This window comes from Vipera berus (genome assembly GCF_964194415.1).
Source record: "Vipera berus genome assembly, chromosome: 3".
NCBI lineage: Eukaryota > Metazoa > Chordata > Lepidosauria > Squamata > Viperidae > Vipera > Vipera berus.
The window spans coordinates 24,033,299-24,045,692 of record NC_138204.1 but is presented as its reverse complement, the minus strand read 5'-3'; the positions used below and the strand labels follow the sequence as shown (position 1 = coordinate 24,045,692).

General features: G+C 36.3%; 2 protein-coding genes across 3 annotated transcripts in view; one reads left to right on the top strand and one right to left on the bottom strand.

Annotated features, from left to right (window-relative positions):
- The first annotated feature begins 1,110 nt into the window (after positions 1 to 1,110).
- On the top strand, positions 1,111 to 6,740 carry FITM2 (fat storage inducing transmembrane protein 2). The gene is made up of 2 exons (XM_081322441.1): positions 1,111 to 1,354; positions 3,431 to 6,740. The coding sequence occupies exons 1-2, from the start codon at positions 1,182 to 1,184 to the stop codon at positions 4,041 to 4,043; spliced, it is 786 nt and encodes a 261-aa protein (XP_081178567.1). The 5' UTR covers positions 1,111 to 1,181; the 3' UTR covers positions 4,044 to 6,740.
- Positions 6,741 to 10,284: 3,544 nt separating this feature from the next.
- Positions 10,285 to 12,394, bottom strand: part of GDAP1L1 (ganglioside induced differentiation associated protein 1 like 1) — a 46,130-nt gene continuing 44,020 nt past the window's right edge. For both annotated transcript variants that reach the window (XM_081324087.1, XM_081324088.1), the window contains exon 6: positions 10,285 to 11,627. In XM_081324087.1, the coding sequence (XP_081180213.1) occupies positions 11,284 to 11,627 (344 nt within the window). In that variant the 3' untranslated portion in view covers positions 10,285 to 11,283. The remainder of the gene's footprint in view (positions 11,628 to 12,394) is intronic.

Below are 12,394 nucleotides of genomic sequence, written 5' to 3'. Positions count from 1 at the left end.
CTGAAAGGCAGTTTGCAATTTTTTAAAAAAAATTATCACAATGTGCAGTACAACTGATATGAAATATTTAATTTTCGAGGCTTATTGGCCACTCCAATTGTGGTAGTGTGGTTCTCATGTCAGTAAAATTAGGTGAGAAAACAACAATACTATAAAAACCAAACATATGAATACTCCCATTTACCTCATCTCACCCTTCTTTTTCTCTAGAAAAACACCTCACTGAAGTATCCAAAATTCACAAGTGAGGATGGTAAATTCCATGCTAAAAATCACTAGAAAAGAGATCAGAGATAAAAATGCCAACACTAATAACCACAACAGAATACATGTAGTTCCCAGTTGAACTGTGGAGTCTAACATCAGCAGCACTGATGTTGGATAGTGAAACATCTGTAAGCAATACCAAGCTCAGAGCACATCCAGTATTGTAATAACTTTATATAAATCGGTGGCATATCCACATTTAGAGTATAATTCTGGAAACATACTTGAAAAGCAATATGAGAGCCTTAAAATAAAATGAGAGCAACGTCTACGGAGATTTTTCAACCATTCAGGTCATGATTGTCCCAAAGGGCTTTTCAAAAGGCAACTGGACTGGATTCCACTTGCCTTCCCCACCATTCAGTCAGAATTGAAGAAGCTTCTTGGATGAAAAGCGAAAAGTTTCCAAAGGGGGGGTGGAAATCAACGAAGTCCAGTTTCCTTTTGAAAAGCACCTTTGGAGTTAAGAGAGCAACCAAAATAATCAGGCGGCTCAAACAACTCTGTGAGCAAAGATCAGAATTCTTTTAATTTGGAAAAAAGACATTTCTTTGCGTAGAACAAACAAAAGGCGTTGGGGAAAGACCACGACGTTAGAAATGACATCATAGCCCGAAACAGCACGTGACTTTACTACGCAGCCGCAGTCGGAAGATGACAAACTTAAACCTCACCGCCCGGGACTGATCAACAAACCTCGCGAAGGCTGCGCAGACAACGCATGCGCATTCTATCTATCTTGCTCGCCTCCTTCCGGACAGTTGTACCGTCGTAGCTTTGGCGAAGGAGGGGCAGCGGACTGGAATGGAGGCGGAGCTGGTTGACGTGGGGGATCGACGCAAGACGGCGGTTGGAGGTTCCGTGCCGGTTGGGTCACCGCTTTCTCCTTCGCTGCCGTCTCGCCGACTCCCGTCATGGAGTCTGTGGATAAAGCCACGCGCTTCTTGCTGCCTTACTTGACCCATTGTTCGGTGCGGCGGATGATGCCCTGGGCACTGATGAGCTTCATGGTGATCGGATCCCTTATTAAAGAATTAGCGCCGCTGGCTGCTACTTACTTGAGTAACAAGCGCAACGTGCTCAATGTGTAAGAGGCTTTCTCTGACTCTGCAGAGTCCTGGGCGTTGATGGAGGAAGGGCATCAAGGGGATCCAAGAGACAGGGCCTGGCTGTGCCTGGGTGGCAGCGGGGAAAAGAGTAGGTGCGTTGACGGAATACAGATGTGTCTATGAACCAGAAGAAGCTCGCTCTTTTAAATTGGGTTGAAGGCCGTTCCCCTCTCTCGGGGATCCCTCATACCTCTTTATACCGGAGACACATTTCTAACCTGCTTCCCAAGTTGTGTAGTTTGAGAAAGAGCCGGTGAGGCTATGGAGTTTACTTTAATGCATTATTTAAACCTTGCTGAGTGAAGAATCCAAATTAAGAGACAATAAATTGTTCAGAGTCTGCCTGACACATGCAATAAAGGCAACCTCGTGGTCTCTCTTCTGCAATTTATTCCACTGGTTAACCGCTAACTGATCTTCACTATTTCCAAACTTTGGGAAGAATTAAGTTGTAATAAGTGTATGAATTAATATAGCAAGGTAATTTACTAGCCAGAGATTAGTTTGAATTGAACTGAATTGCAATCCGGTAAAAACTAGGTGGTTGTTTCTTAAATTTAAGCAGGGTAAAATCTGGTTAGTACTTAGAAGAAAAATCCTATATTCTAGATAATATTAGGAAGTTAAAAACATTTTAGAATTGGTACTGGCAAATGACTATATTGTTATTAAGAAAAGTACAGGTGTGTGGCTACAAAATCACCAAGGCTTAAGTTCAAATCAAAGGAGATTTTGCTTTTACTAAATACTAATCTGTTACTAATACTAATACTCTATCAAAAGTAAACGACATAACTTGGTTAAGTTTGTAATTGTAGCAAGGCTACTAATTTGTTAATTTTTTATTGCTGCAAGATTCCTTCAAAGAATTCCTAACTTTAAAAGTAGTTAAAGTTATCTTTAAAAGTATAGAAGAATATCACATTAATAAAATAAAAACAAGTTTTCCACTGGTCACATACATCAAATACAGCTCTAATGTAAGCATATGTTTTGCAAATGATAATTCTAATTCAGTCCTGTTTATCCCCAGGTAGAAATGGGAAAACTCTAGGATAAACAGGACTGAATTAGAATTGCTGTTTGCAGCCCATATACTTACATAGAGCTGCTGCTGGATTTAACAGTGAAGTGTTTTAATTGTGTTGTACACAAAAAGCAGTAAAAGTTATGTTGCCTAGGGATGAAGAGGATAGACCAGAAATCCACAGCTAACCAGTTTATTGGGCCATGTGAAGTTTTATAAAATCCTGTCAGTTGGATGTTTTATAAATATCTGCTTTTTTCTTATTCCTTTTGAGGAATATTTTCATTTAAAATTTGACTAGACTGTATTTTGGGGGAAGTTTTCAATTCCTCTTCAGTAATTATCTAAAAGGTTAAATCATTATTGCTATCATTTTTTTATTACAATCACAGTTTACCTCAGCCAATATACTACTATAGTTGAGAGTAATAGGAACTGTACAGGTAGTTAGTTGTTGCCTAACAATCATTTTGCTAAATGACCAATTTGCAATTATGGTGTGCTTGGAACAGGTGCTTTATGGACATTATAAAATGTTGTGCATGCATCCCCTGCCACAATTATGTGACTGGATTTTAGGCGCTTTGCATCTGGCTTGCTGAAAAGCAGTTGCAGCCTCCTATAGTCATGTGACCATGATTTGCACTGTTCAGAAGAATGGGTTTACCCTTATGATTATGGCAACCACAGCAAGCAAAAAAGGGCATAAAATCAAGTCCAGTAACATTGGTGCCTTGACTTGTTACCAGCATAAATCCCATCCCATTGCAGTCAGAAATCAAGGACTACTTGTCTTATTAAAAAGTGCTAAATTAGACCTTTACATTTTTACATTTTTTCACAAATTCGGTACATAATTTTAGATGAAATCATATGTTGACTCTCCTATTACAGTGTGTGTAAGTATGGATGCAACGTTCCCCCTACCAGATGCAGAAATTAATTAGGATCGATGTAAATTACAACTTTTTGTTACGTATATTGCCTGGTGCTCACTATATTTTTTTCTTCATTTTATCTCTGGCAGCTATTTTGTGAAATTTGCCTGGGCCTGGACATTCTGTCTTCTGTTGCCATTCATCTCTCTTACCAACTACAATGTCCTCCAGAATATTTTGCCCGTACTCGTTCGCCTTTTCTCATTGCTGGTTGGTACTGTCATTTGGTATACAGGCACAAGAACATTTTTGTTCATTCAGGACTTCACAGGCAGTTGTTACAAATCATCATCCCTTGCTGTAGTGACTCAAGAACTTTCCAGTGAACTACAGTGCCTACAAGCTGGTGGGATATGGCAACATTTTGATATCTCAGGACATTCCTTCCTTCTTTCATATTGTGTTCTAATGATTCTAGAAGAAATGGCTGTGATGTCCAGTGTGAAAATCTTTCGGGGTTCTAGACTGCACACAGTTGTGAGCAGTTTGTTCTTAGCACTAGCTTGTTTAACTTTTATCTGGCTTTTCATGCTTCTTACTACTGCTTTATATTTCCATGATTTTTGGGACAAGGTTCTTGGCACTTGGGTTGGCCTTTTGGCTTGGTATGGAACATACAGGTTTTGGTACATGTCACCTTTCTCTCCTGGTCTTCCTCCCCAGAGAACCCTTTATTTCCCAAAACCTAATCGTAGGCTATAATGCCAGCTTGTTGGATCAGAATCTGTTTTAAAGAATATTTATTTTTAATTATCTAAATTTATTTTCCAGTGTGGACCATAAAATTAGTTTGTGGAACAGAATCTGTTTTAAACAATATTCATTTTTAACTCTTTAAATTTTAAGACAACTATTAATATGAATATTTAAAGTGAGTGGCAAAAGTCCAAATACAGTTTGTATTATGAGTTTGGGATATAATTCTTGAAACCGGTTGCTATATTAATAATATCAAGACTTTGTTAATCTTGGCTAACTAAATGGAAACTGCTGACCAGATTGATACTAGAATAACCTGAGAGGAAAATACTCCTCTTAAAAACCCTACTTTTGACTCTGAAGAGGCAAATTTAATAGACAAAAATGCACCCCGATGCAAAATTCATATGCAAAAATAGAGGGCTCAATAAATGGACATATTTTTGGTTAGATAAGATAAATTGGCCAAGATCATACCTTACTTGAGGATCTGATAATTAACTGAATGATAGACACTTAAACATTTCTCATCTTGCTTGAAGATGTAAAACAAAGTTTTCTTTGAGTTTGATTTAAATCCATATATTAATACAAAAAGGATAGTGAGATTAGTTTATGGTGTGTATTGCCATAGGAAGATTTTGGATTTAAAACAACTCTACCCACCATTCTGTTTATTTCAACACTCAACTTTGTACAGATGAAATAGCTTGCATCGTGCACCATTTTTTTCTAGAATTTATCTGCCTTAGAGTCTTTAGAATACTTTATGTCATGTTTTTGGCAATATGGTATGCTTGAATGTTGCAAAATGCTTTATATCTGTAATCAAAGCTATCCTGTTAGAGCAGGCTGTGGCTTGTAGGATTGCAGCTTTCACATTCTCTGCTCTTCCAGTTGTTAATTAAAGATGGCAGTTAGGAAATCTATAGCAATGTTATAATTTATTGTATTTAGGAATTATATAGAAAAAGCTTTATTGGTTTTTACAGCCATCTGTCATAACAGGAAAAAATACTTTTATTTAAATCTCATTGGGTACTTTGACTTTTCTTGCATGGCACAACCTTAAAATGTTAATATATTTATATTAATGGTTTTTTCTAAAGTTTTGCATTTTGACTAAAGGTATTATACTACAGGTGCAATTATTTTTAATGCAATTGGAAAAATGATCCAGTTGTAATTAATGTTGCTGCTTTATATGTCATATTCAGCATACTGTATTTTTATGTGCTCCTACTAGACATTTAATAGTCAAATCTGCATAGTTTCAGCTACTAAGCTAAAGTGGAGATCTTTTGGGGCTCAGACAGCACTTTTTTGCTTTCCAACACTGATAGACATGCACTAATACCACTGGAGGCATTGGTTCTGAAAATTGTTGCTGTCTTTGTGTCTCTGTGTTTTATTTATTTTTTTTAAAGACTTGGGGGGATTTTTAGATGAGAAGTAGGTATGTTACAGTCTTAAGGAGGCCTAGCACACTTATCCTATGTTTATGTCCCCCCCAAAAAATATTACACAAATATTACACATAAATACCTTGGGAGTCTCTGGAGCTGTAAAAAATGTAATTGCATGTGGTCTATGATTTGCTCATGTGTCTGCTAACTTTTCAGTTTTCTAATTGTCTTAAAAGTTGCTAACTCGGCTCCAGAGCTTTCAGGTTTGGTTGTGATAGGAACACTAAATGGTTTGAAGTCTTCATGTTAATTGTATTGCTCACAAACTGTCTGAGTTCAGGAGTTCGTATTAATTTAACAGGCATGCTATTTCAAGTGCCTTTGAATTGTATGATACCTCTAAATATACTATAAGATAGTTACTTGAAAAGTCATCCAGTCAAATTTGTGTATGCTATCTATTTAAAGATGAAATTCTTTTGGCATTTCTCCTGATTTAAGTAATGCCTTAGTGAATCATAGCCTCATACTTAGGATTATGTTACTTGTCACCCATAGACTTACAACAACTTGTATTTATGCCACATTTAAACTTCTATATTGTGTGTGACAATTGGTTTGTATAACACTGTTTCCAAGATAGGAGAAAAACTCAAACTCAGCTTTATGCCTATTCATAAATCAAAATGAGCAGCTAAGCCACAGTCCATATATATGTATGTATGCATGTGTATATAGATACATAGACAAACACAGATACATAAACACATTTAGATGACTAGAGTTGAAAAGGTAAAAGAATAATCACATTGGCAATGAAACTTAAAGTTTGATGAAGGTAGAAATTTGAGATCAGAAGTATATATCAATGAAATTAGAAGCAGAATTAGTTTATATTACCATTATTGGTCTTATTGTAAGCTCTTTTGGAAATGAAATTAAATGTGCATTTATATGTAGCTTAGTTCATCAGACCTTCATGAATTGAGCTACATAGGCATATGAGGAGCAACCTTTATGGCTGGCAACCCATCTTCCAATTAGGTTATATTCATGGCTCCTGTAATTCAGGGTATTCCAATATACAAAGTGGTTCCATGTCATTGTAATGTACTGAAGAATTAGTGAATTTTTAAGCAATTCACAAGTATTGTATGTTTCCTTTAGCTGAGATTTTTCTCAGGATTGTTATACAGTTAGTCTTACATAAAGTATATTTGCTGTAATATTTTTCATATTTCTTAAACACTGGTTTTGTATTGTTTAAAGAAGGCAGTGAAATGCATTTATTTTACAGATGTGTACATTTTGTTAGCTGGGTATGATGTATTAACATTGTTATTGTATAGGCAAGCATTCTATAAAAAATTCTTCTGACTGTAATACAGATTTTTTTGGGGTAATAATCACTTGATGGCAGTTTTGCTGCCCATGAACGAACAAATTAAATTCACCTTCAATCAGTGCAATAACAGATTATCTCTCCAGGGGTTTTGGCTTCTTATTTTTTAGCTAAACTGCTTATGTTACCAGTTGTGCTACAGTAATGTCTTAATCTGAAACGTACTTTACTACATCTTATTAGATAAAAAGCACTGCTTTTGCCAAGTAATCATTTTTCTCCTACCTCTAATATAAAGTGTGCCATGATCCTATTTTGGTGTACCAATAAAAAAGAATTTTGGGTGTGTTTTGCTAACTGTAATGGAGAACAGATTAATCTGTGCTTCCTGAAGTGGGCAAAGTAAAGCTCTGAGCATCTCATGACTACAGTGTCAGACTTCATGGTAAACTGTCTTTAATGTGTTCAAATGATAATTTGACTTCCAAAGCATAAATGAGAATTTCTGTTATGCAGCCTTGGCCATGAAAATGAGTTTGTCATTAATATTTCAAGAATGTTAGCTCTATCCTGGTTTCTGTTTTGGGTTTTAATTTTAGCAGCAGGGATTCTAAGACTGCTCAAAATTAATATCAAACAAATACTTTTAAATTAATAAGAATGATATTTTAGAAGTTGATTTCTACTACAGACCCTGGAACGAATGTTGTAAACTTCATCTCACACTTGAGCAAGATCTTAATTATAGCATATGGAAATACTTCAGTTTGACATTCTTCTAGAAGTACAGGTAAGTCTCATAGTAAATACTTGGTAAAAAGATTGTAGGAAACCCAAAGTAGGAAAGTATTATAGGCAACCCTTGAGATATGACTGTAATGGAGTTTGCACATGTCCTGAGAACTGTAAGTGAAGCATTTCGCTTAACGATCCCCCATCCCTGCTCTTCCCAATGAATTGTTAAATTAATGTGCAGGTCGTTAAGCAGATCATGGGATGCCTTGGATAGGGAAGGTTCTTGAAGGCCTAGCACAGGCCCGTGCCCACCTGCTTCAGCCCTTCCAAAGCCTTCCCACTTACCGACATACCTGTGTTCCACTTCCTGTCCTTTTTTCAAACATATCATGTAACCCAATAATCAAAACAATATAAATAGGCATTAGAATGTTTATATGTCTCCCTTGTATTGCATAAACTTCCCATTGAGCATTCCTAAAATGCTCATTAAAATTTGAAGATTATGGAACTGTTTGATTTCCACATCTGAAATATTTGTCCTCAGCTGAGAAAGACCTAGCATGGGCAGGAAAAAGCATTCGTTTGGATGGTTATAATTGTGCATTTTTTAATAACTGCAATAAGGTGCAACTGCAGATGGATCTAGTCCAGTGCTTTTGAAGCTATTCAAAATGTCTTGCAACTGTAATAATACATGCCACTTACCCATAATAACAAGGACATTAAAGAGGAATGCCCTTATACAGTATTCTGTTCACCTCATCAGGCCCCACAAAATCAAAAGAATCCTAGATCAAAGCACAAGATATTTCCTTGCCCATCAAAGTACCCAACTGATATCCATTCTAAGTAGATGAGACTAAATTTGATCGTCTTAAGAACCCAACAACATTTTCTTTTATGCAATATTTTTCTTAAAAAGCTTAGGGTTAGGGTTTCCATCAGATCCTTAATAGTCACACAGCCCTCGCATTCATCTTAGGTAACCTTTTCCTAATCTAATATTCAAAAGTTGGGCTGAGGAGCACTGGTCCAAATCAGCAATAAAGCTGACATGTAAAGGCATGCAGTATACTTTCTGGTGAGGTAGTTATTTACACATATTTTGGTAATGAATGTTTTGACACTACCTTGAGATCTCCTTACTCTTGGGAAGTATTTCTGGAAGGATTATCCAGAAAGTTCTGATAGCAGCTGTTGGCAAGGAAAGAGAGAGAGAGAGAGAGTACTTGACAAAACAAGATCAAATTCAATTGGTGCCACTTATACCAGTACAATTTCAGAATTGTGCAGGCACGTTGCAGTGTTTTATTAAAGATAATTCAGAACAGTCATCTAGCTTTTGCTCTTGTCCCAGAAGACAGGTATCTTTTGGGATGTAGGGTATTATTTGGGTTTTCAGACTATATAAGAATAGAATAGATAGAATAACAGATTTGGAAGGGACCTTAGAGGTCTTCTAATCCAACCCCCTGCTTAGGCAGGAAATCATCACAGGCACCATCTTACAAAGGCTGCCATTAGAGGGATTGCCATCAGATCGTACAGCTGTCAGGTCGGCATTTATCTTTCAAAGGCCAAGAGGCTAGGAGGGGTCCAGAAGTATTCTGACATAAAGATGAGGTCAAAGAGCTTTGCAGAGGGCCTGCAATTTAGCAGATGCCAGCAGCAGATTCTCTAGACATATTACACTGCTTACCCTGGAACAGTTTAAGCTTGTATATTAAACTTGTATTAAGTATCTAGAAAATGAAAAGAATTCAGGAAAATTTAAGAACTGTTGTATCTTCATTTTTTTTGAAGTATTTTCTTTAACTAGCTAACTCAGCTCTATTAATGTGCATAAATTCATGTCTTTAGATCAGGAATCTCCTTTACTGGTGGTGCACCTTTCTGTGATTGGTTTAACTATGGGCACTGTGGGCTACATGTTGTGGTTATACTTTAATCCTTGTGCACTGTCCAGAAATGGGTGGTCATAAAAACAATTTCAATAATAGGGGAATAGCAAATTTTCATTTTCATATTCCTACCTGAATATAAAGTAGGTACCAAGGGGAAAAAACCTCTTCAAAAGCTCTGAATGGATAGATTCCAACAAGTTTGTCTTATCTAGCACCACAATCATGTCATCTAGTACATAGCATTTAATTACCTGTTCTGAGATAGATGCATTTTATTAAGCATTTGGTAGGCTAAAATGTCTATCTAAATATAAGAAAAATCTTGTTGGATCAGATAAACACCCACAAAATCTCAATTGCTGTTGCCCATAGTGATTAACCAGATAATGGCTGGGAAGATCATAAGCAAGACCTGATAGCATAACAATGTCTGATGTTCAGAGAATACATTGACTTTGATTCTGGAAATAACTATAGCTATCATGACAAATGCCAATGAAAGCTATATGGCAGGATATCCAAATGTTATGGCCTTTAATTTGGTGTGCATCATATTAGATGGGCAACATGCAGAGGCTGCCCTGGTCAGTTATTTGGATCAAGTCTGACAAACATATTAACCCAAAAAGGTACACTGTACACATGGTCAAGATTTAATTTTGGGCTCATGATTGTTCATTTATGCCACTATTTTGACTATCTTTTAAACTGACACTTTATAAAATTAAAACAAACTCTACTCTGAATTACTTATTTAAGAAGAATAAACTCTTCTGACAAAGTGCAGAAAGTCATTACTGCACATGTATAGAAGATTTATTGTTGGAAATGAATCAACTGATATAGACCACATTTAGAAATGTAAAGCTGTTACTCTTCCCATATGATTTATTTGAATTCTCAGAAGTAATTTAAGCATGACTAGTATTGATGCTTATTCTTTCCAACATGCAAAAGGCACAATAAAGTGAGAAATATGACTTGTGCAAAGTGTTTTCTAATAAAAATACACAACAAGAAAAATAATAGGAAAAAGTCCCAAAAAAGGAGCGTGGGGTGTGAAATTTCTTGAAAATTATTTAGAACTAATGAAAACAGTTATGTTCTTAAGAGTCCATAAAGGTTCCATTGGTGAAAGACACTTGGCAAATTCATGGAAGCAAGCTGGAGACAAACTCGCTGATGAATCAGAATTTCATCTTTGAAACTAAGTACTGTAATCAGAGAAAACTATAAGCCATAATTAAAAATTGTAAAAAAAAATGAGAATTATAGTCCAAATGCAAGTTAATTTTAAAAAAAAACCTGTTCCAAACAAATTGGAAAAAAACCTCATCAGTTTATGCTAAAACTTCACAAACTATTGTGGTCAAACTCACTGCATCTGTTCTATTTGTTTTTTAATCCTTTTTTAAGCACAACACAAAAATAGCTCATAGAAAACGTTATTTGCATTTGTAAGGGCAATAATGTGCTATGTGATTGAAAAATTTGTGGAAAATTTAGAAGTGCCACAGGGAATCCCATCTCTCAAGTTTTGTAATTCATTTGCTAGTTGTTTCCTGGCGGTGCTTGACTGTGCTAAAAGGCTCTTTTGTTCCACAGTGGGTATATAAACCTAGCCCACCATTTATAGATTTGTAATATTGACATCTACAAAAAGGCATTGTACAAGTTGAATATTTTTGTTCACTTGCGTCCTTGCAGTATAGGTTTCCTACTTCTAGACTATGGAATGTTACATTAACAGGATAGTTATTCATATTGGTTTCAAATTTCCTTATAGTTACTGAAGAGTCATCATAGTTTCACACAGCACAGAGACATCAAACTAAACATCAAAACAGCTGGCACTAGATATATTTTTTCTTTAGATACCAATAAGCAAAATATCCCATCCCCCCTAGAGATCCCATGAGGAAGGAGGCCCCCAAAAAGGACGGAGGTTTCCGTTTGACCAGCCTGAATGCATTGGGTACCACTGCTGAGAGGAGTGTAGTATGGATGTCCCCCAAGACTTTCCTGAAGGCAAAACGTTTTTGTATCCTTTCAAAGAAGTTCAGTAGGTTGGGTCTGCTGCCATCTTCCCAGTATTTCTTTGAGAGTCCTAGGAACTTGAGGCGGTGTAATGTGGCTCCCAGCAAAACATCAGCCAAGGTGAATGCACATCCACAAAGCCAGAGTTCACATTTCTGCCCTACGGAATAAAGCCACAATAATTATGTTGAACTGGAAGACATAAACCAAATGCTGCAATTCACCCTTACTTCACTGGCTTTTGATGGGGATCAATTAAATTGTCTTCTGGTAATAGTTCTCTGGCAGCTACCTGATTCAACATTTCATGAATTCTATCATTCCTTCTCAAACCTAGGTAAGGTGGGGGGGTGTGGGAAGCCAAGCATACCTGTGGGATATATTTTGCTGCTTGAAGAGCAGACAGTTGCAGTTAGATTATTTTGATAGCCAAGATAGAAGATGCCATAAACTTTCCTCTCTATCCCTGGGAGTTTAAATATGGTATATTAATAAACTAATAATTTGCTACCTTTTAAAGGATATTAAAATCAGAAGCTTTGGTAATTATCTACTTAATGTTAGTGCTGTCCCAATTATGCATCTTTTATCATAGTCAGCATATCAGTTTCAGAAATGTTAATGAATAAAGGGGGAATGCTTGCCATTATATTTATATTCTATCATTTTTACTGGAAGGGGAAGAGGCTGACAAAGCGATGTTACCAAAGAAAAGTGCCAGAGTTAATTAATTGCACGAATTTCAGGAATATTTGTGGCATGTAAGATCATGTGCTCAGAGCAACGCATTAGTAAGAATGCATGGCTTTTGAGGATGTGGTCATAACTACTATCTTGTCTTTTTTTAAATTCCCCCTGCAGACACTTTTCTATATTTTTTTCCTTTTTGAAAAGTAAAATATCATTAAGACTTTTTAAGGCTTTACA

Bases quoted from the DNA above. Each gene is read 5' to 3' on its own strand.
- FITM2 (XM_081322441.1), top strand. From the start codon at position 1,182: ATGGAGTCTGTGGATAAAGCCACGCGCTTCTTGCTGCCTTACTTGACC. The intron at 1,355-3,430 runs GTAAGAGGCTTT...TATCTCTGGCAG, and splicing joins AAGCGCAACGTGCTCAATGT to CTATTTTGTGAAATTTGCCT.